Source organism: Procambarus clarkii, chromosome 71, assembly GCF_040958095.1.
Source record: "Procambarus clarkii isolate CNS0578487 chromosome 71, FALCON_Pclarkii_2.0, whole genome shotgun sequence".
Lineage (NCBI taxonomy): Eukaryota > Metazoa > Arthropoda > Malacostraca > Decapoda > Cambaridae > Procambarus > Procambarus clarkii.
In genome coordinates this window covers 13499660-13524659 of record NC_091220.1, presented here as the reverse complement: position 1 = coordinate 13524659, position 25000 = coordinate 13499660, and the positions used below count along the sequence as shown (strand labels likewise).

At 48.5% G+C, this 25000-nt stretch overlaps 1 protein-coding gene across 2 annotated transcripts in view; it reads right to left on the bottom strand.

Moving 5' to 3' along the window:
• LOC138349798 (afadin-like) overlaps positions 1–25000 on the bottom strand; it is a 238413-nt gene that overhangs the window by 26940 nt on the left and 186473 nt on the right. For both annotated transcript variants that reach the window (XM_069312038.1, XM_069312039.1), the window contains exon 9: positions 1986–2162. In XM_069312038.1, coding sequence (XP_069168139.1) covers positions 1986–2162 — 177 coding nt within the window. The remainder of the gene's footprint in view (positions 1–1985; positions 2163–25000) is intronic.

The window sequence follows — 25000 nt, the reverse complement described above, 5'->3', positions numbered from 1 at the left end:
CCAGAGCTCTCAGGAGTGTGGCAGCCAGAGCTCTCAGGAGTGTGGCAGCCAGAGCTCTCAGGAGTGTGGCAGCCAGAGCTCTCAGGAGTGTGGCAGCCAGAGCTCTCAGGAGTGTGGCAGCCAGAGCTCTCAGGAGTGTGGCAGCCAGAGCTCTCAGGAGTGTGGCAGCCAGAGCTCTCAGGAGTGTGGCAGCCAGAGCTCTCAGGAGTGTGGCAGCCAGAGCTCTCAGGAGTGTGGCAGCCAGAGCTCTCAGGAGTGTGGCAGCCAGAGCTCTCAGGAGTGTGGCAGCCAGAGCTCTCAGGAGTGTGGCAGCCAGAGCTCTCAGGAGTGTGGCAGCCAGAGCTCTCAGGAGTGTGGCAGCCAGAGCTCTCAGGAGTGTGGCAGCCAGAGCTCTCAGGAGTGTGGCAGCCAGAGCTCTCAGGAGTGTGGCAGCCAGAGCTCTCAGGAGTGTGGCAGCTCACGTATCGGCGCCATGACCCAAGCTCGGGTAGTCACTATGGGTGGATTGTGAGAGTGATGATATTCGCGGCATTTGTAGACCAGTCATCACCACTCTGATGACTTGGTGATGACGCCAGGGTTAATAGCGTCCCCCGGTGGCCCCGGGGGGGGGCGTACTTTGTCCCTCCATTAGCCTCTTCGTTATCACCCATCACACGGTCCTGCTGCTGCTGCTCAGTAAATACCACCTTGGCCTCTCTAGACGAGATTTCTCTCTAACCTAACCCAACCTTGTGGGAGCCGGTCGGCCGAGCGGACAGCACGCTGGACTTGTGATCCTGTGGTCCTGGGTTCGATCCCAGGCGCTGGCGAGAAACAATGGGCAGAGTTTCTTTCACCCTATGCCCCTGTTACCTAGCAGTAAAATAGGTACCTGGGTGTTAGTCAGCTGTCACGGGCTATTTCCTGGGGGGTGGAGGCCTGGTCGAGGACCGGGCCGCGGGGACACTAAAAGCCCCGAAATCATCTCAAGATAACCTCAAGATAACCTAACCCAACCCCACGTCAAGCTTCTCGCACCCCGTCAACCTTGCGGCAACCCAGAACCGCTTACCTGACTCCTTCAAACTTACACTAATTAAACACTTTACGAGCTGCGGAAACTTCACAACCCAAGTTCATTGGGTTGTTTATTGTTATAAACAACGAGAGACAGACAGACTATTCTTAAAGCTTTAAACTTGTGCATGCTGCGATCAGCCTATGTCCATCCCACACCTCAGACCGTACCTCATGCAGAGTTGGGTGAGGCTATCCCTCCCAAGCACCCCATACCCCGTCAAGCTTACCGCAATAAACAACCTCACCAGGTCGTTTATTGTTATAAACAACCTCGTGATGCTTCGAAGCTCTTAAACTGTCAAATAAATGTCAACAAAGTTGCCACGACTGTTAAAAGATGTACAGGTTTCGCAGGTGGTTGCGTTAAGTAGCTTGACGACTCCTGGCCTCAATTCTTGGACATTCAAGACCTCGGTACCGTAGTAATATCTCCTCTCAGAACACTAAGACACATTTGTGCATAAGTTCGTACAGGATAGATGTCCCGTACTAGAATTACAAGTCTTAGTCATTTTCTCTCAGAATACTAAGATATGTGCAACTCCTATTGTTATTACAGATTACGAAAATTGTGTCACCTATACATTCACTAACACTAAAAGGCTCAGGAACCCTTATTTCAGCATAAAGAATTATTCCTCAGACAATAGAGGATCCCTAACGTGAGGAGCAACAGCCAGATGCCCCTGGCGCCCACCACGGTACTTTCAATGGTGCCAGACAAGACAGAACGGGTACTATCAATCTCCGAAGTAGCATATTATTATAGGACCACCTCAACAATCGCGGTACACTCACCAGGACCCCCAACAAGCCGGGTACACTCACCAGGACCCCTCACAACAAGCGCGGTACACTCACCAGGACCCCCCAACAAGCCGGGTACACTCACCAGGACTCCCCAACAAGCCGGGTACACTCACCAGGACCTAGCTCAACAAGGAAGGGCAGCCTGTCAGGCAGGAAGTAGGGGTCTCTGGAGCGGTGGTGATCAAGGGCATCGCCCCCTGGCCCGCTGCCTGCGCCCTTCACCGGCTTCTTCTTCCGCTTGCGGGGGCCGTGGTCCGCAGGCCGCCGCCGGACATGGAACATGATCGACCCTGAGGAGGAAGAAAAGGTTAATTAGCTACGTCTAATTACATCTACTGGTAATTTGAGGGTGTACAGTACTACCTGCTTACCTTGTGTCGGGTCAACCAGGCTGTTAAGTCACAACAGGTGCGAAATACATGGAAATACATATATATATATATATATATATATACACATTGACCCTCTGGCTTCCTCCCCTGCAGGTGTACAGGGGTCAAGGGTCACCAATATACCAGGTGCCCGCCCAGTAAGTTGACAGGAAACGACAAAATGAATAATTCCTTCAATATTCTTACTCGTCCAACCCCCTTTGATGTCCAAAATTTTATTGTCCCATCAATTATTATTCTCTAGCCGCTCCGACATCAAACACTCTGTTAATGAGCTCCCCCCCCCTCCTCCCCATCCTCTATCATGTCACCCCTCTCCCCCAGCAGCAGCAGCAGCAGCAGCAGCAGCAGCAGCAGCAGCAGCAGCAGCAGCAGCAGACTGAGCCACACCGTGTACCTGGCCTCCACGATAAGAGCTTCTCCCCGAAGTAATTTTTTTTTTAATTTCTTTATCAAAGTTCCATCATTTAATTCGGCCTGAAATTTTCTTCGAACTTTTTAAATTCTCTCCTGAGGCCCTCCCTGATGTTAATGAAAATGATTGATCACCCAAGAGAAAAATAAAAATCTTAAGAAAAATAATATCATTTATCAAGCGTAAGTTACACATGAATGTCTTTGGGTGGATATATACATACAAGTATACACAAGAGGCTTTCTGCGCTTTCCTTTACTTCCTATGTTTGTATGGAAAATAACGGATCATTGTCAATGATCATCATCAATTAGAGCGGAGAAAGACTGCTGGAGAAAGTCAATAATAAGATAAGAATGCCAGGTGACAGGCGAGACTGTAAGAAGTATGCCGTTAAGAGTTAAGAAGGACAAAGGAAATTGTAGAAACTCAAATGCCGTAGGGAACGACGTGAAATATAGACGAAAAAGATAGCAACAGGAGGAAAAGAGAGCCTAGACGGGAGGTTATCTTGAGATCTTGGGGTTATCTTGATATGATTTCGGGGCTTAGTGTCCCCACGGCTCGGTCCTCGACCAGGCCTCCACCCCCATCCCCCAGGAAGCAGCCCGTAGCAGCTGTCTAACTCCCAGGTACCTATTTACTGCTAGGTAACAGGGCATCTGGGTGAAAGAAACATTTTGCCCATTTGTCTCCGCCTCCACCGGACATCGAACCCGGAACCTCAGGACTACGAATGCGAAGCGCTGCCCACCCAGCTGTCAGGAAGGGGGAAAAAGCTATCAGATCACGTTAAGAAAAGGCTCATTAACCTGTACATGTGTTGTTGAGAGGGGATGTAGACCCAGAGGATACCGAGAGTCTAAGAAGGACTATTAATAAAGTATCCATATTGGTGGTAGTAGGGCACAATGGACTTGAGAATGGTCCAGGACGGACCGAAACGTCGTCGTCCCTTCACCTTCTAGTGTGTGGTCTGATCAACATACTTCAGCCACGTTATTGTGGCTCCTCGCCTGCATAGTAGGGCATTACTTGGGCATTCCTTGAGAGGCCACGGGCCAGATTCACGAAAGCACCTACGCAAGCACTTACGAACCTGTCCATCTTTCCTCAATCTTTGGCGGCTTTGTTTCCAATTATTAAACAGTTAATGAGCTCCGAAGCACCAGGAGGCTGTTTATAACAATAACAACAGTTGAATTGGAAGTTTTCATGCTTGTAAACTGTTTAATAAATGTAACCAAAGCCGTCAAAGATTGAGGAAAGATGTACACGTTCGTAAGTGCTTGCGTAACTGCTTCGTGAATCTGGCCCCATGTCCTCGGGACGCCAAACATGCGGGATTACCATATATATGTTATAAGACCTCCTGGAAGGAAACTCACCGCCTCACACCCATCAATCAAATATTTGTGTTCTTATTTTGGTCACGCCTCCTACCCCCCCCCCCCCCAGTCCTCTCCTTTATTATCCTGAAATTGTCATCGATCTTTCACCCTTCTCCTCCCTCCCTCCCATCTTCCTTCTCCTTCCCATCTTCCTCCTCCCTCTCTGTGCACCCTTCCCTGTGGAGTTGTGCCAGATTATCAGTGAAATATTTGAGTTAATGAAAGAGACGCGGAATAATTCCGTCTTATTAATTGATCAAGGATTTGGACGGGAGCATTGATTATTTTCCCCGACTCCACATTTGCCCCCCCCCCCATACCCCCGTCCCCCCCCACTCCCCCTTCACCAACAACAGGACTAGAGGGGAAGGGGGGGGGGCCGACGAGGCTGCCAGGTGTACGTTGTTGTAGATTAGCTCCCTGGAACAAAAAGTTCCAAGTAGCACGGACTATGGTGAGCCCGTAAGTGGTGTCGGGTCTGAATACGACCAGACTACAAACGGGGATGAACGTTCAAACAAGCAAATAGCTGCCAGTGACGGCTTGTTACAGATGTTATCTCGTGTATTCACCTATTTGTGCTTGCGGGGGTTGAGCTCTGGCTCTTTGGTCCCGCCTCTCAACTGTCAATCAACTGGTGTACAGGTTCCCGAGCCTATTGGGCTCTTATCATATATACACTTGAAACTGTGTATGGAGTCAGCCTCCACCACATCACTTCCTATGTGCATTCCATTTGTCAACCACTCTGACACTAAAAATTTCTTTCTAATATCTCTGTGGTTCATTTCGTGTGTGTGTGTGTGTGTGTGTGTGTGTGTGTGTGTGTGTGTGTGTGTGTGTGTGTGTGTGTGTGTGTGTGTGTGGGGTCCGTTGCCAGGGCAACCAGATGATGTGTGACACTATGTGCGCTAGAGGGTGTAACGAGATGACGGGGGGGGGGATGCTGCCTCATCTCACCGAGCTGTGAGCACCTGACAGGTGTTCAGAGAGAGAGACGAGCACTTGACAGGTTGACAAGTTGAACCCAGGGAACCCCAACAGGAAGGCAACTCACGTTGCTCAACTAATCACTCAATTTCCTCAAAATATTTATCACATCACAAAATCGTCAAAACAAAAAACAAGAAAAAAAATCACAACATTTTATTACAAATTTAAAAACACGAATGTAAGAATGTAGAAAAAAAATAACACCAATGCCATGTACTCTCAAAACCCAATGTACCTTTATATATAGAAAAACTAAATAAATAAGTAAATAGGGGGGTTAGCCCAGGTGTCCGGTGGCCTAACCAACCCAAGGCCTGACCTAAGGCTTGGCGTGTGGCCTAACCACACGCTAAACAACTCACAAAACACACCTTTCACATTTTCAAACCAAATTTCCGTAGCACCAGAACTTTGGATCCCCGGGACTAGTGTATTGAGGCTGGAGATGGCTTGGTGTACCCGGTGACCCCCTGGCTGTTGACGCTGGCTAGCCATCAACGCTACTGTGTTGACGCTGGCTAGCCACCAACGCTACTGTGTTGATGCTGGCTAGCCATCAACGCTACTGTGTTGACGCTGGCTAGCCATCAACGCCGCTACTGACGCTGGCTAGCCACCAACGCCGCTACTGACGCTGGCTAGCCACCAACGCCGCTGTTACACATCTGCCTCAGTGTTAATGTCAGCTTGCGGCAAGCAGTCTAGACAGCCACATTTTTGTGGCAAAAAGTCAAGGCACTAAAAATCCACCACCACCAAAACCATCAACTACCCGGCCCGGTAAACCTTCGCTTGAACAATTAGACAATACAACACCGCCTTTGACTGCCATCCGCCGTTTTGTTTTTAATGTAAAGGCAAGACAGAGAGAGGGGGCACGCTGGTAGTGCTGTAGGAAGGTCAGTATGTTCGGTATTGTGAAGATTAATCCGGTATTGTGAAGATTAATCAATAGTCACTGATTAATCGCCTTGGGATTGACAAGACCTGTGGTGTTTCAGTTCTGTTCTATTTAGATTAATGACCAATTAAATTGCCTCGTAGAACGGAAAATGACATGTAAATAAATAACAGGAACACTTAAGGGAATCTTAAAGTTATGTCTCTCCAATGATCTGTATTCATAGTAACGTTATTATAATTTTATTTGGTTCCTTTGATATGAAAACATAGGAAGCCTTTGTTTTAAAAGCAATCCTTGTTTAGGGATTTTTTCTCGCAGTTATGGGTGGAAATATTCGGCCTTTCCTCGTAGCTCAAACCCTTCAGCTCAGGAACGAGTCTCGTTTCGTATGTTTGGGCATTTTCTAGTTTTCCCACTAACATTTATATATTTTTATTTAGACAAGAGTTATATACCGGGGATGCATAGTTAAGAGCGAGTCTGGCCTCGGGTGTGTACAGGGTCCGGAAGACTCTCTTTATCCAAGTCTGTGAAGGATGTTGGCCAGAATACCTTATGCTGCTGCTGTTATGCTGCTGTTGCTATGCTGCTGCTGCTGCTATGCTGCTGCTGCTGCTGCTATGCTGCTGCTGCTGCTGCTATGCTGCTGCTGCTGCTGCTATGCTGCTGCTGCTATGCTGCTGCTATGCTGCTGCTGTTATGCTGCTGATGCTGCTGTTATGCTGCTGATGCTGCTGCTATGCTGCTGATGCTGCTGCTATGCTGCTGATGCTGCTGCTGCTGCTATGCTGCTGCTGCTGCTGCTGCTGCTATGCTCTTAATGTGGGCTTCTGACCTCAGATTTAGGGTTATGTCCACTCCCAGGTCTCTCTGCTTATTGAACAGTCTGTCTTCTCTCCGTCATATTCTGCAGCACTGGTCTTCTGATCCCTGTTCCAATCTTTATACCTTTGCACTTGGCTGGGTTAAGACTAGCAGTCATTTTTCAGTCCACATCTGCTAATGACCAGATCCATTTGCCAGGTACCCTAATCTCTCTTTATTCTGACTCTTCTCACTAGTTTAACATCGCCTGCAAACACTGATATGAAGAGGCCAATTTCTGGCCAGGTTACTGACACACACACACACACACACACACACACACGACAAATGGAATGCATTAGGAAGTGATGTGGTGGAGGTTGACCCCATACACAGTTTCAAGTGTAGATATGATAAGAGCCCAATAGGCTCAGGAACCTGTACACCTGTTGATTGACAGTTGAGAGGCGGGACCAAAGAGCCAGAGCTCAACCCCCGCAAGCACAACTAGGTGAGTACACACACACACACACACACACACACACACACACACACACACACACACACACACACACACACACACACACACACACACACACACAGAGGAGGCAGGAGTAAGCGGAAAGGCCCTAGTATGGGTGAAGAACTACCTAACAGGAAGGAGCCAGAGGGTAATGGTAAGGGGCGAAAAGTCGGACTGGCGAACAGTAACAAGTGGAGTACCTCAAGGATCAGTGCTGGGACCAATCCTCTTTCTAATTTACGTAAATGATATGTTTACAGGAGTGGAATCATACATGTCAATGTTTGCGGATGACGCAAAATTAATGAGAAGAGTTGTGACAGACGAGGATTGTAGGATCCTCCAAGAGGACTTAAACAGGCTGCAGAGATGGTCAGGGAAATGGCTACTGGAGTTTAACACCAGTAAATGTAAAGTTATGGAAATGGGATCAGGTGACAGGAGACCAAAGGGACAGTACACAATGAAGGGGAACAGCCTACCTGTAACGAATCGAGAAAGAGACCTGGGAGTGGATGTGACACCTAATCTAACTCCTGAGGCGCACATAAATAGGATAACGACAGCAGCGTACTCTACACTGGCGAAAATTAGAACTTCATTCAGAAACCTAAATGAGGAGGCTTTTAGGGCGCTTTACACTGCCTACGTGAGACCCGTCTTAGAGTATGCCGCGCCATCATGGAGCCCCCACCTGAAGAAACACAAAGAAACTGGAGAAGGTTCAGAGGTTTGCGACGAGGCTTGTCCCAGAGTTACGAGGGATGGGATATGAAGAGCGGCTGAAGGAACTGAACCTTACGACACTAGAGAAAAGAAGGGAGAGAGGAGATATGATAGGGACATATAAAATACTCAGGGGAATTGACAAAGTGGAAATAGATGAAATGTTCACACGTAATAATAACAGAACGAGGGGACATGGGTGGAAACTAGAAACTCAGATGAGTCACAGAGATGTTAGGAAGTTTTCTTTTAGCGTGAGAGTAGTGGAAAAATGGAATGCACTTGGGGAACAGGTTGTGGAAGCAAATACTATTCATACTTTTAAAACTAGGTATGATTGGGAAATGGGGACAGGAGTCATTGCTGTAAACAACCGATAGCTAGAAAGGCGGGATCCAAGAGTCAATGCTCGATCCTGCAAGCACAAATAGGTGAGTACAAATAGGCGAGTACACACACACGTGTCTCAGTACCGACCCTTGCGGCACTCCACTCGTTACCACGATCCATTCATGACATCTCCACTTACACTGCACCACACAGCTTCCATTCCTTCACCAAAGATAGGACTTATCCTCATACACCTGTCTGCGTCTCCTGATAGCGTAGGAGTCTGCCGTCTGCTGGGAGGAGGGAGGGAGGGAGGGAGGGAGGGAGGGGGGTCCTTGGAGGGCAGGTCAGGCAGATAATCAATAACGGTCCTTCTCAAATGTCACGCTATCACCAGATAAAACTAGCCACCCCATCTGCCTCACCCAGCCTCACCTTCACAACCTGTTGCCACACCCACTCAGATCATAACCTGTTGCCACACCCACTCAGATCACAGCCTGTTGCCACACCCCAAACTCACCACTTGATACAGAAACTTTACGTATTTAACACAGACCATCTACACTGCCTCTAGTGGCGTCCAGACCCGCCATATACACTGATATATACACCACATTCACACTACGTAGGACTGGGGTCAAGAACTGGGGTCAAGGGCTGGGGTCAAGGGAAAATATCCGAAGTAGAGGGTCCAAACCAGCGCACAGAATTACCTCCTCGCTACACCAGGAGGACTGGCGGGACAGGCAAAAAAGGGGCCTCAATTGAAACCCGGGGGTACAATAGGTACGCTAAGAAATAGTTCTACTAACATCAGGGAGCGCGCCCCTAAGACGTCAATTCTCCGCCCATTAAATGGGGGCATAACTGGCCGATCTCTCGCGGTACTCAGAGAACATCACCTCCTCCAAGGGGTTATTTGATCAACTGGTCAGTAATTCACATGTCAGATTGTGATCAGCGGTGTTTAACAGCCTGGTTGATCAGACCAAACAACCAACCAGGAGGCCTGGTCAGACACGAGGGTGCTGGGAAGTGGATCCTCGGGACCACCTCAAGGGCTAGGTTGGAGGGCTAGGGGTGGAGTGCTAGGGTGGAGGGCTAGGGGTGGAGTGCTAGGGGTGGAGTGCTAGGGGTGGAGTGCTAGGGGGTGGAGGGCTAGGGGGTGGAGGGCTAGGGGGTGGAGGGCTAGGGGTGGAGGGCTAGGGGTGGAGGGCTAGGGGTGGAGAGGGGAAGGACAGGCCAACATGACACAGAACACACAAGCACCCCAAGAAGGCGTCTCCATCCTCTCTCCACACACACACACACACACACACACACACACACACACACACACACACACACACACACACACACACACACACACACACACACACACGTGAAGGCAAGACACTCCAAGACGCCAATATTGACAGTCACCCAACACCACCACAACACTTACCTCACAACTAACGCAAAACACTATACACTCTTAAAACTTTTAACTATTAACACTTTTTAAACCAGTCAAGTGACATACAATTTTTTACAAGAGAATTCCTATGAAAACCACAGAGGAGCCTAGGGAGCTAACGTTCCATAGGATCCCCCTATGAAGATCCTATCCCTATAGGGAAAGAAGATCCCTATCTCCCCCCCCCCCCAACACTCCACAGGGACGCCCTACACCCAAAACACAAGAGCATCATCAAGATCATTTTTAAGACAAAAAAAATGGGATCTGGGAACGTAAGAAATAAAAATCATACGAGTTAATAGGCAAAATAACTTGAAGAATTGCCTCCTTAAGGACCCAGTATTAGAGGTCAATGATTGTCACCAGGGAAAGGATTCACCTGATCCTTCCGTGAAGACAATCAACACAATCCTCGCAACACAATACGTCAAGATGTTCAACGAGGTGAACAAATCCACAAGGGCCGTGACGAGGATTCGAACCTACGTCCGAGATCATCCCAGACGCTGCCTTACTCGTCTGCCATTTGTTCATTTGATACATCACGCTATTGTGATGTGTGTGTAATGGGCTTCAACGAGGTAATATATAACATGACGCACGCAACACCAGACAAACACGAGCCTCAAACACTACGTTTATCAACACAAATGTTGATAAAATGATCAGGAAAATTATCTCATCAATCCCCTTCTCCTTTGAATTATTATTCTGTACTACCCTGTCCACCGCTGTGGCTGGCTGGCTGGCTGGCTGGCTGGCTGGCTGGCTGGCTGGCTGGCTGGCTGGCGGTCGGTCGGTCGGTCGGTCGGTCGGTCGGTCGGTCGGTCGGTCGGTCGGTCGGTCGGTCGGTCGGTCGTTCGTTCGTTCGTTCGTTCGTTCGTTCGTTCGTTCGTTCGTTCGTTCGTTCGTGCGTTCGTGCGTTCGTTCGTTCGTGCGTTCGTTCGTGCGTTCGTGCGTTCGTTCGTGCGTTCGTTCGTGCGTTCGTTCGTTCGTGCGTTCGTTCGTGCTCTCTCTCCGTTCTGCTTTCTGGGAAGCGTCACTGGGACAAGGGCAAGGGTGTATAACAAACATTTAATGACAATACAGAACATACACAAATCATGCACATACAATATATGGGAATATATAAACCTCTACACTTTGATATTATAACCTGGTTGTAGTTCAAAACCATCAGGACTATTAATCGCTTACCCCAAGTGGTAGCCCAACTCCTGGCTTGCCACTTATGCTACCAACCACACCGAGTGGGTTAAACCTTGTAAAACAATTACGGCACTATCAACCTCACCTAGAGTGTTAAACCTTGTAAACCAAATATGGCATAATCAGCCCTAGAACATATATATACATAGATCTCTGCAGGTAATCCAGCCTACAGTTGTAATTCGATAAATTTCAGTATAAATATTCCTTGGCTTAGAAATGATAATCAATCACCCACCTTTCACTGCGTCTTGCACGCTAATGACAATCAAACACTACCAACTCCCTACAAGTAGTCAATAAGAACTTCCTTCCCACATCTGGGAGTTCACTACCCTGACATCAGGTTATTACAGGTTTATCTACCAGGATCCTCCACAGCTCTATCAGGCTGCTACACCACCAAGTTTCCCTTGGACTCCAGTGACACCTTACCTTGAGGTTACCTTGAGGTGATTCCTGGGCTTAGCGTCCCCGCGGCCCGGTCGTCGACCCTCCAACCCCAGGAAGCAGCCCGTGACAGCTGACTAATAACCCAAGTACCTATTTACCGCTAGGTAACAGGGGCATAGGGTGAAAGAAACTCTGCCCATCGTTTCTCGCTGGAGCCCGGGATCGAACCCGGGACCACAGGATCACAAGTCCAGTGTGCTGTCCGCTCGGCCGACCAGCTCCTTAGCTGCTTCTCTGGTCTCAGTATTCCCATCAACTCCTTCCTCAGAACAAACCTCCAACCCATCGACACGCCAATAAAAATGTTTAAACATTTAAACCTCTGTAAACATATAATGAAAATAAACTATATAATAAATGTCTCCACTCGACATTCCTCTGCCTCCTGCCTGCCGTTAGGACTCCCCCACGCCCGGGCGGGTCCATTCTCCACTCCCCCGGGCGGGCCGCCCGCCCCAGGCTGCCAGCTGGTCAGTCACCTGCAAGCTATCGGCAGGAGAGGATGTGCTGCTCCTCCCCTCAGCTGGTCCTCCCATCTTCACTCTCTTATTTAGGCTTTCTGCCTTAACACAATATGTCTAATATCTCGATAAACACTTCCTATGGTCGCTGGGCACACGACCAACTGCAGACAATCACTGTAAACTGTTTAAAATGCTTACCACAGAATTTGGCTTGCTCGCTGGTCCTCACTGGCGGCGCGGCGACACTCAGGGCGCCTCAGGCTACCCACAGAACTGCTTTAACTGCTCCATAACACCGTCTGCAGTTCATGACTTGAGCTGACACGCCTCCCACCTTATTCCTCAGTCGAGACGTCTGTCCACTTCCTTCCTCTTGAAGGTATATCAAACAGGGGTTCTTCTTCACCAGGGGCTCAAACGGAGCGCGCCCTCCCTTCACGAATTCTTCAGCTCAAGTGAGCTCAAGCTCTTCTGAAGCGAGCCTCACGCCTCCAGCAAACTCTCCACATCCCATGTCAAGTAATTTATTATATTCGTGTTCACTGCCTATATTCTTAATTTAATTAATTAAATGTCTTGTCATATTTAACCAATTGTTTTACGTATATATATATTTCCACGTCCATCTCTTTGGCCTCTTAGTTAGGTCAAGTCTGGTAGAATAACTCTCAAGGTAGACTCGTTTTTTCAGCTACCTGGGATGACAACATTTCCAACTATGAGGAGATTTAATTGAGTCTTTTTACAATTGATTTAATCTAACTTCTGATTTTTTACCGTTACTAAAAACCTGGAATTCATCATGTTATTTTCCGTTGTCCAATCGAAGATTTTATTGATTTCAGCTTGTACTTTAGCAATGTCTTTTGTAGAAGTAATTAGCATGCTGATTTTGGTGTCATCTTCATGTGTAATGGACCCGGAGCTGAGTGCAGGGGCCTGTTGTAAATTTACCTTTCAAATCTCCTGTGTTCATCTTTATATCAGTTCAAATTCTGTATTTATTTTTAATAAACAGGTTGTTCTGATCTTCCACTTTCATGTCTTCTGAGAATGCTAAACATAGCCTCATACTGATCCTTTGGGCTTTCACTAATATCCTTAATTAATAATCATATCTTATATTTAATAATATACTATTATTAAATAATAATATTTCAATAATATCCTTGTCATCCTCTGTGTATAAACCTTCACTTGTAAGTATGACTCCAATACTGACCGTGGTTTTGAATTTTAATTTCCAATATGTGGAAAAATATTTTGGATAATTCTTTATCTCTTGCATGGCTTCTGTTCCAATTAAATTTCTCCAGTTTGGTACGATTGCTTCAGCAACGGCTCTATGTATTCAATCACCCTGTTTAAAGATTATACTATGTTTAAACGTTTCTGTCATTTTTTTTTCCATCTTTTGAAATGTCTGCATCCTCTTTCTGACCTTCCACAGAGTTGCTTGTTTCAAGCAGACTTCGATAATCAATTGTTTTGTTCCTTGTGTTTGGTAGTTTTGTGATTTAAGATGGTCTCCCATCACGACGTTTGCAAGGTCTCTATGCTCCCTCAATTCTCTTTCTTACGATACCGATAATGAAAACACAGAAATCGTAAAAAAAAATTCAAATGAGTATCAGTGTTTTCCTGGTGCCGAAAGCTGGATTATTTTACATGATACGTCAAGCCATTCTGTTATTTCTGTCACTAGCTAATATTGATTTTTAATAGTTAATTATTAATAAAAACTAATTAGTCAATAACTATTGATTTTTGTCAATAGCTAATACACACACACACACACACACACACACACACACACACACACACACACACACACACACACACACACAAACCATTCAATATTTCATACTCCATGTTTTTCCTCGGGGAAGCCTAATATCCTGAGTCCAATACGGCTCAAATCAGAGCCAAAATTTCTTGTTTGTCTGTCATCCAGGATTCGCGTAATTAGGAAAAAGTCAATATATGAAGAGAGGTTCATCGGGTCTTGGGTTACAACGGTGGGTGGCGCCGGGGAGATAATATTACAGGGAGATACACCTACAGGGGGTGTAGGTGGAACACCTACAGGGGGTGTAGGTGGAACACTTACAGGGGTGTAGGTGGAACACCTCCAGGGGTGTAGGTGGAACACCTACAGGGGTGTAGGTGGAACCTACAGGGGTGGTACTGGGAGTTGTTCTACTCCCCAAGCCCGGCCCGAGGCCAGGCTTGACTTGTGAGAGTTTGGTCCACTAGGCTATTGCTTGGAGCGGCCCGCAGGTCCACATATCCACCACAGCCCGGTTGATCCGGCACTTCTTGAAGATAATAATATAATTCTCTCTTGAGGATGTACATTGCTTCTTGTCGAAGCATGGGCTAAGTTTAAACGGAAAAAAGGACAATCAAGTTGTCTCTTTGCAAAGGTTGCAAATCTGATACATTCCTGAGTTCATTTGCGATTTTCGTAGTCATTTTGAGGTATGTTGATCATCGATACACACGGCTTTGAGGTGTGTACAGCGGCCGGGAAGAGAGAGGTGAGTAGGTGGGATTTGTCCAAGAATTGACAGAAATTAAAATATTGATTTCAGTGTTGTATGGGATATTCTCTCTCAGGGTAGAGGATTCAGAGTTCTCCTCTCTCTCTATGTTTACTAACATAGCTTTATCCGAGGATGGACTATTTTATATCGGACTTGTATTTGGGTGTTTTGAGAGCTAGACACGTGGTATTAGTGTCATCAACAAGTTAAACCTTATATATTTACACTTGACAACCTACCTTACCTTGAGGTTACCTTGAGGTGCTTCCGGGGCTTAGCGTCCCCGCGGCCCGGTCGTCGACCAGGCCTCCTGGTTGCTGGACTGATCAACCAGGCTGTTGGACGCGGCTGCTCGCAGCCTGACGTATGAGTCACAGCCTGGTTAATCAGGTATCCTTTGGAGGTGTTGACAAACATTAACAACAAAACACAATGACTCGCACGATTATGTAGATGAAAATACTATTAATTCTGGTATTATATCAAACGTTTTAGACACTCCACATTCTTTTGCAAATGACATTCTATACCGTAGTTTTGTCGTAGCTCAGTCGATTAAGGCAGTGTCTGGGATGCTCCCGGAAGCAGGTTCGAATCCTCGTCACGGCCCTTGTGGATTTGTTCATGCCATTCTATAATTTCAGAACCTCATTCTCTATAAGATATATTCCTTAATCCAGTCACTAACCCCAAAATATTATAGTTTGCCTTTCAAGGTAATTCAATTGTTGCCTCCAAACTGAGCTCCAAATCTCCACTTTAAGAAATTACATCTATTACTAAAATCAATCTAATGCAACATTTCTAATTTAAATTTGTCTAATGTTTTACTCTCTGCACTTTATGAATTGTGCAGATTCTTCTAATGACGGGAATTTAGTAAATCTTGAAGATTTTTTTTAGTAATTGAAACATTAATGTTTCCAAACAAATTGCATTTGAAGGCTCTGAACTTCTGTTTTCTCATGAATTTCCACACCTCACACTGCTCTCTTGCTCACAAGACAGCAGTGTGAGGTGTGGAACACCACAAGACAGTAGTGTGAGGGTGTGGAACACAACAAAACAGCAGTGTGAGGGTGTGGAACACAACAAAACAGCAGTGTGAGGGTGTGGAACACCACAAGACAGCAGTGTGAGGGTGTGGAACACAACAAAACAGTAGTGTGAGGGTGTGGAACACAACAAAACAGTAGTGTGAGGGTGTGGAACACAACAAAACAGCAGTGTGAGGTGTGGAACACAACAAAACAGCAGTGTGAGGTGTGGAACACAACAAAACAGTAGTGTGAGGGTGTGGAACACAACAAAACAGTAGAGTGAGGGTGTGGAACACCACAAGACAGCAGTGTGAGGGTGTGGAACACAACAAAACACCAGTGTGAGGGTGTGGAACACAACAAAACACCAGTGTGAGGGTGTGGAACACAACAAAACAGCAGTGTGAGGTGTGGAACACAACAAAACACCAGTGTGAGGGTGTGGAACACAACAAAACACCAGTGTGAGGGTGTGGAACACAACAAAACAGCAGTGTGAGGGTGTGGAACACAACAAAACAGCAGTGTGAGGTGTGGAACACAACAAAACAGTAGTGTGAGGTGTGGAACACAACAAAACAGCAGTGTGAGGGTGTGGAACACAACAAAACAGCAGTGTGAGGTGTGGAACACAACAAAACAGCAGTGTGAGGGTGTGGAACACAACAAAACAGTAGTGTGAGGTGTGGAACACAACAAAACAGCAGTGTGAGGTGTGGAACACAACAAAACAGCAGTGTGAGGGTGTGGAACACAACAAAACAGCAGTGTGAGGGTGTGGAACACAACAAAACAGTAGTGTGAGGTGTGGAACACAACAAAACAGCAGTGTGAGGGTGTGGAACACAACAAAACAGCAGTGTGAGGGTGTGGAACACAACAAAACAGCAGTGTGAGGTGTGGAACACAACAAAACAGCAGTGTGAGGGTGTGGAACACAACAAAACAGTAGTGTGAGGGTGTGGAACACAACAAAACAGTAGAGTGAGGGTGTGGAACACCACAAGACAGCAGTGTGAGGGTGTGGAACACAACAAAACACCAGTGTGAGGGTGTGGAACACAACAAAACACCAGTGTGAGGGTGTGGAACACAACAAAACAGTAGTGTGAGGTGTGGAACACAACAAAACAGTAGTGTGAGGTGTGGAACACAACAAAACAGCAGTGTGAGGGTGTGGAACACAACAAAACAGTAGTGTGAGGGTGTGGAACACAACAAAACAGTAGTGTGAGGGTGTGGAACACCACAAGACAGCAGTGTGAGGGTGTGGAACACAACAAAACACCAGTGTGAGGGTGTGGAACACAACAAGACACCAGTGTGAGGTGTGGAACACAACAAAACACCAGTGTGAGGGACCAGGTAGACCACGGAGCCACTTTACATAAACCAATAATTGCCACTCCCCACCCCACCATCCTCACCATCTTAACATCTTCACCATACGCAACAATGAAGATCAAGTGATGTGTGTACAACACACACACACACACACACACACACACACACACACACATTCAGTAACACGAACGGTCAGTGAACTCTTATCGAGACCCTTTATCGTCGAACACAACGGCACTGATAGTGGTTCGTAAGGTTCTTGTCCTGGGATTCACGAAAGCACTTACGAAACACTTACGAATCTGTCAAGATTTTCTCAATCTTTGGCGGCTTTGTTTACAATTATTAAACAGTTAATGAGCTCCGAAGCACCAGGAGGCTGTTTATAACAATAACAACAGTTGAATTGGAAGTTGTCATGCTTGTAAACTGTTTAATAAATGTGACGAAAGCCGTCAAAGATTGAGGAAAGATGTACACGTTCGTAAGTGCTTGCGTAAGTGCTTTCGTGAATCTGGCCCCTGGTAATGAACCCTAACAGGCGCCAAGAACTATTGACGTAGCCAGCGCGCCATCAGTGCTAACATCTCGGCCACATTCTTGCCATTAGTTTCACTATATTCTGTCGCACCACATTCTTGCTACAACACCATTGAATACATGTAACATTACATGTTCACGAGGGATACACCCACCCCTGGACTAGTGAAGAACACTGTAGAACACTGGAAATGTTTCACGAGTCAGTGAATGAGGGCCAATGGCATGTGACCCGATCCAGTGTCCTAAAACCTCTCCCTTGCTCAGCCTTGTGGAGGTAAAGCTCGCGATATAAATTTTCATTACTGAGCGGAAGGTCTGGCAGAAGACCCTTCGTGCGACACAAACTTCCCCACCTTATACACGAGGAGTTTCCACTAGAGCCCTGCTCTAGTACCTACTGCTCTATGGCTTTATGTTAATCAGTGCGCTATAAGTTTCGTTTTGAAAACACGTGAGAATTCTTAGTTACTGATGAACGTCGGAATTCCACGGTCTATTACAGAAAACGACGAGGATTCAGTGTTTACCTTGCAGAATAATGTCAGTTTACCATAAAGAGGTTGGCAACTTACTTGGGAGATAAGGAAGCAGAAGTGCTCACACGACTCGCTAACATGAGGCATCCCACTAGAGGTGTGTGAGAGGTAGGTAGTGATGAGCACCTTCCTTAGCCGCCACCACCACCCAAACCCTGCTGTGTCAGGCAGCGGTGCACGACTGAGACCCACTCCCTACCCCCACCTCCACCTCACACTCCTCTTCGAACCTTCAAGTAGCACCATCCTGGATGCCAAGGAATGTTTTGAATGTTTGTGACTTGCTAAGTTGTCATGGACTCGAGGTGTGTGTGTTTAAGTGTATCAAGGGTTCGATATTCCGGATGAGAGCGTGAGCGGAATGAATTCTGATTCTTGGTGTGGTGGAGTGACCAGCTTGGTAGCTGGGAGGGGAATGGTGACGTTAGGCAGCATGGAGCCCTACCACACACCTGCCAGAGGAGCAACAACTACTCCAACTCTGCTATATCTACCCATGAATGTCTACCCCACACCTGTCATGCCCTTACACGCCATACGTGTCTCCCCCCCCACCACCACAAGCATGGACTCACGTGTCAGGCTTCATAACTTCGACCTAAACAACAAGTAATTGTTCTTCCCACCGCGCATGCGTCCTACCTAGCCTGCAGCATCACACACACACACACACACACCAATATGTACATACACACACACACGACCATCATCACATATTACTTTTCCATTCACTCAACTCACTCACACTGGCATATAGATCATATTCTATATTAAAAATAGAACTATACCCAAGTTAACACCTCACAAGCTACCACTTCAACCCCTCCCCCCCCCATTAACCTCAGCACGAGGTCGACCTCCACCACCTTAAGCACTAAGAGACCAACATCACCTCCATGGTGTAAAACACGTCCAGTTATCATGGACCAGATAACCAATAAACCATAAGAAAGTGACCTTGAGGCTTACTTACGATGATAAGGTTCCTTAAACATCGATATCCTAATTCGACTCTTTGACGCAGTTTCAGATTAGACAATAATTAAGTTACCAGAATCAATACTGCGACCACCGTTCGTCTCTCATGCCAGAAAACACCTGTGACTGTAGGACAGGTGTTGATGTGATGGCATTGACGGGTGTTGATGTGATGGCATTGACAGGTGTTGACGTGATGGCATGACAGGTGTTGACGTGATGGCATGACAGGTGTTGGGATGACGACCGCTTGTGTTCACCCTGGCTTCTCCTGCCCTGACTACTGGGATCGACAGCTAGGTAGACAGCGCTTCGGATTCGTAGTCCTGAGGTTCCGGGTTCAATCCCCGGTGGAGGCGGAGACAAATGGGCAAAATGTTTCTTTTACCCTGATGCCCCTGTTACCTAGCAGTAAATAGGTACCTGGGAGTTAGCTGCTACGAGCTGCTTCCTGGGGGGGGTAACAAAAAGGGAGGCCTGGTCGAGGACCGGGCCGCGGGGACACTAAGCCCCGAAATCATCTCAAGATAACCTAACCATCTACCAGGATGGTTTAATCATACAGGGCCATGAACCGAAGTTAAACAATTCCAGAAAGTCTGCGGAAACCTCCCTCCTACATTCACTTATTCCAAATTTCCGAGATAATGAAGATTGTTTTGGCCAAGACAGCCAGGAACAACAGCTGATATTTGCATTATTACCCCACTAATTTCAACACACAATCATCATCTCACAATGATTCGTGTCTCCGCCAAACTCCTGTTTACTGCTGCTCACATACCACCCACCCACATGTCGAGCCTGGCCGTGCTTGGGGAGTAGAAGAACTCCCAGAACCCCATCAACCAGGTATCAACCAGGTATACCCGACACCTTTTATATACAAGTCAACAAATATATTACGACTTTCAGTACTAAACATAGGAGGTAGTGAGTACACAATACTGGTCCGGGGACGAGGGTCCAGACACCACACTACAGGGTGACCCAAACTTCGGAAGCTCTTGTTCACAGACCGGCAAGACGAGATGCATAAGACAGTTCCTCGCGAAAACACGGGTCTGATTCTTGATATAACTTTTAATAAATTAATTTGATGAAAATAATAGGAAGAGAGTTAGAGAGTTTCTTATGCAAATGGACAAAGACCCGTACACAGTCACATGCTACCTTCTTCCATACTTTTAATAGGAAATGTTATGGCCCTACCCACAGGGCCAGCGGAGGGTAGCTGCCCTACCCACAGGGCCAGCGGAGGGTAGCTGCCCTACCCATAGGGCCAGCGGAGGGTAGCTGCCCTACCCACAGGGCCAGCGGAGGGTAGCTGCCCTACCCACAGGGCCAGCGGAGGGTAGCTGCCCTACCCACAGGGCCAGCGGAGGGTAGCAGCCCTACCCACAGGGCCAGCGGAGGGTAGCAGCCCTACCCACAGGGTCAGCGGAGGGTAGCTGCCCTACCCACAGGGCCAGCGGAGGGTAGCTGCCCTACCCACAGGGTCAGCGGAGGGTAGCAGCCCTACCCACAGGGCCAGCGGAGGGTAGCTGCCCTACCCACAGGGCCAGCGGAGGGTAGCAGCCCTACCCACAGGACCAGCGGAGGGTAGCTGCCCTACCCACAGGGCCAGCGGAGGGTAGCTGCCCTACCCATAGGGCCAGCGGAGGGTTGCTGCCCTACCCACAGGGCCAGCGGAGGGTTGCTGCCCTACCCACAGGGTCAGCGGAGGGTAGCAGCCCTACCCACAGGGCCAGCGGAGGGTAGCTGCCCTACCCACAGGGCCAGCGGAGGGTAGCTGCCCTACCCACAGGGTCAGCGGAGGGTAGCAGCCCTACCCACAGGGCCAGCGGAGGGTAGCTGCCCTACCCACAGGGCCAGCGGAGGGTAGCAGCCCTACCCACAGGACCAGCGGAGGGTAGCTGCCCTACCCACAGGGCCAGCGGAGGGTAGCTGCCCTACCCACAGGGTCAGCGGAGGGTAGCAGCCCTACCCACAGGGCCAGCGGAGGGTAGCTGCCCTACCCACAGGGCCAGCGGAGGGTAGCAGCCCTACCCACAGGGTCAGCGGAGGGTAGCAGCCCTACCCACAGGGCCAGCGGAGGGTAGCTGCCCTACCCACAGGGCCAGCGGAGGGTAGCTGCCCTACCCACAGGGTCAGCGGAGGGTAGCAGCCCTACCCACAGGGCCAGCGGAGGGTAGCTGCCCTACCCACAGGGCCAGCGGAGGGTAGCTGCCCTACCCACAGGGCCAGCGGAGGGTAGCAGCCCTACCCACAGGGCCAGCGGAGGGTAGCAGCCCTACCCACAGGGTCAGCGGAGGGTAGCTGCCCTACCCACAGGGCCAGCGGAGGGTAGCTGCCCTACCCACAGGGTCAGCGGAGGGTAGCAGCCCTACCCACAGGGCCAGCGGAGGGTAGCTGCCCTACCCACAGGGCCAGCGGAGGGTAGCAGCCCTACCCACAGGGCCAGCGGAGGGTAGCTGCCCTACCCACAGGGCCAGCGGAGGGTAGCTGCCCTACCCACAGGGCCAGCGGAGGGTAGCAGCCCTACCCACAGGGCCAGCGGAGGGTAGCAGCCCTACCCACAGGGTCAGCGGAGGGTAGCTGCCCTACCCACAGGACCAGCGGAGGGTAGCTGCCCTACCCACAGGACCAGCGGAGGGTAGCTGCCCTACCCACAGGACCAGCGGAGGGTAGCTGCCCTACCCACAGGACCAGCGGAGGGTAGCTGCCCTACCCACAGGGCCAGCGGAGGGTAGCTGCCCTACCCACAGGACCAGCGGAGGGTAGCTGCCCTACCCATAGGGCCAGCGGAGGGTAGCAGCCCTACCCACCGAGAGAGGGATAGTCTGTGCACCACACCAGCGGAGTCTGGAGGGTCGATAGTGCTCTTCTTCTCACAAGGGTAAACATCGTGTCAAGGTGGATCCCGATAGGATTTACCAGGCGATAGAGGCGCCACACCCACACCCTTCCACCACCACCACACCCACCATCACCACCACCACCACACTCACCACCACCACCACACTCACCACCATCCTAGCTTTGCACCCCTGACTCTTCAACATGGAATCTGTTCACAAAAATTCAGATAAATTAGGATGTACAAATAGAAAATAATACTCATGGCACGAGGAGGATCTTGGCTTTGTTTTTGTGTCAAACATCGATAAAGCTATGATGAAGGCGTGCGTGCGCGTGTGTATGCGTGCGCGTGCGTGTGTGTCGTACACACGCCTCAGCAGAGGCCTACCACAATTAGCGGCCACAGAAGAGGCCTACCACAATTAGCGGCCACAGAAGAGGCCTATACTGTCCCTGGTGTGAATGTCCCCTTCGTTGTTCCACGTGGAGCCTCAGTATTGACATGTTCCCTTAACTGTGTGTTTCATCTTGGTTGTGCTCCAGTAAGTACACAACCATTCACTATATGCCTCTCTTACTGATGTTATTCTATTATTTTTATTATTACCACTGTTCACAGAGTCTAGCACTGCTCCAGTTACCTGTACATAGTGTTAGAGAGACGTGCCAAACTTAACCTATAATAGGTTAAGTAATAATTGTAATTAAGAAGCAATAAGATGCTTATCTTAACATGCTAAGAAGGTTAGGTAAGGTCGGTGTTTTCTATGAAGCTTTTCAAGGTAAACTAAAATATTCACAATAAATTAGGATGTCACATATGCACTTATTAAATAAGCCAATATTGGCTATATGCAAGTGCGAGAACGGGTTGGCCAAACCAGGACCAGGACCGGGCCGCGGGGACACTAAAGCCCCGAAATCATCTCAAGATAACCTCAAGAAGATAACCACTGGCAGAGTTCCCCCTCTTGCAAGTGTCAACACCGTTTTCTTTAACTGCCTCCCAGTCAACAATACCCAACTTTCCACCCTTTGGGGGGTTAGTGGGCGCCTTCCCCTGACAGTTCCCTTCCCTTCCTTGTCTGATCTTTGACCCTTACCTTTTAACCTCGTGTTACCCTTGACCACAAGAGTGTTACAGGCCCACTGGACCAACCCCAAGAAGGTGGTAAGCCTTCAGGAGGTGGGCTGACCCTTCTTGAGATGATTTCGGGGCTTTTTTTAGTGTCCCCGCGGCCCGGTCCTCGACCAGGCCTCCACCCCCCAGGAAGCAGCCCGTGACAGCTGATTAACACCCAGGTACCTATTTTACTGCTAGGTAACAGGGGCATAAGGTGAAAGAAACACTGCCCATTGTTTCTCGCCGGCGCCCGGGATCGAACCCGGGACCACAGGACCACAAGTCCAGCGTGCTGTCCGCTCGGCCGACCGGCTCCCTTAGCGACAAGAGCGCCGTAACTGGCACCTGGCCGGCCGGACCTCCCAGCTCCCCCGCCTACCACATAAACGTCTTCCAAGATGCAGCAACGTAATAAACTCAAAAACAAAACAGCATCGAGAAGAGTAACAATCCCAGTTGTTCATTCTTGTCGAGGACCTTCGGTTCTATCCCAATCACGACTATATAGCACTGGGAAGGGGTCAGGATAAGGATTTGGGATGGGACGGCGCAAGGGGGGAGGGGGAAGGAATGGTGCCCAACCACTTGTGGACGGTCGGGGATTGAACGCCGACCTACAGGACGCGAGACCATCGTTCTACCGTCCAGCCCAAGTGGTTGGGCAGGAGCACTCCAAAAAAAATGTTGAGGAGGACAATGACAAACTCCTGTAGGGAGGGGGAAGAAATGTATGGTAGAATTCAATAAGTAAATTCAGTAAGAATTCAGAAAATAATATATACCCAATACTGACGATCAACACGAGGAATGCACTGAAAGAATTAGTAATGAAAGCCATCTCTATCCACGAGTCTAAGGCCAGATTCGACCAACAATTGGAACGTCAGAAGAATTCAGAATATAACACAACAGTTACACTGAGGCCAGGAGCCGGGGATGCAGAGCTAGACCTCCCCCGTATAGTCACTGATAGACAAGTACTCACCCCACACACCTGATAACCTTACCCACATATCATTCATACTGGCACCCCGCGGGGTCACGTGACCTCTGGCACCCACCACGTGACCTCTGGCACCCACCACGTGACCTCTGGCACCCGCCACGTGACCTCTGGCACCAGTTACAATTGTATCCTTAACAATAACAAAACCGTTTTATTGTATTTCACATGACTGCTTTGTCTTCAAGACAATATTTTGTGGTTTTAAGTTTAGGTGTTGGCACAAGTGACGTCATAAGCCAGCAGCAAAGATAATTCACAGTTTATTGGTTTCGTTAAAGGTCATCCGGTGTGTGTGTGTGTGTGTGTGTGTGTGTGTGTGTGTGTGTGTGTGTGTGTGTGTGTGTGTGTGTGTTTACTAGTTGTGTTTTTACGGGGGTTGAGCTTTGCTCTTTCGGCCCGCCTCTCAACTGTCAATCAACTGTTTACTTACTATTTTTTTTTTTTCTCTCCACACACCACACACACACCCCAGAAAGCAGCCCGTGACAGCTGACTAACTCCCAGGTACCTATTTACTGCTAGGTAACAGGGGCATTCAGAGTGAAAGAAACTTTGCCCATTTGTTTCTGCCTCGTGCGGGAATCGAACCCGCGCCACAGAATTACGAATCCTGCGCGCTATCCACCAGGCTACGAGGCCCCTGTGTGTGTGTGTGTGTGTGTGTAAAGATAGAATGAGATGAGAGAAAGAGAGAGAAAGAGAATGGAAGAGAGAAAAAATTAATGAGTTTCCAGGAGCAGGCTTCAGATGAGCTGAGGGAGGATAACAACTCTTGCTTGCATTTTCACCAGGCACGTCAGTTGACAGCCCTTATGAACCCTAGTCTTGGCAAAAAAACAAAGAGAATATCAGAGTTGGAATCCTGTGGAGGCGAGACAGATTAGACCCCCAACCTTCACCCAATTCCCCAATACATAAAAGAATCGTTTCCATGGCTGATCAAGGTCTCAGTAGCCGGCCAAGACGTGACTCAGTCTTCCAGGAAAATATTGATGGGAATGACATTGTTCCGTAAAGCAAGCTTGTTCTAGGTTAAGCTACTCAGAAGAAAACGTTCCAAGTAGCACGGGCTATGGTGAACCCG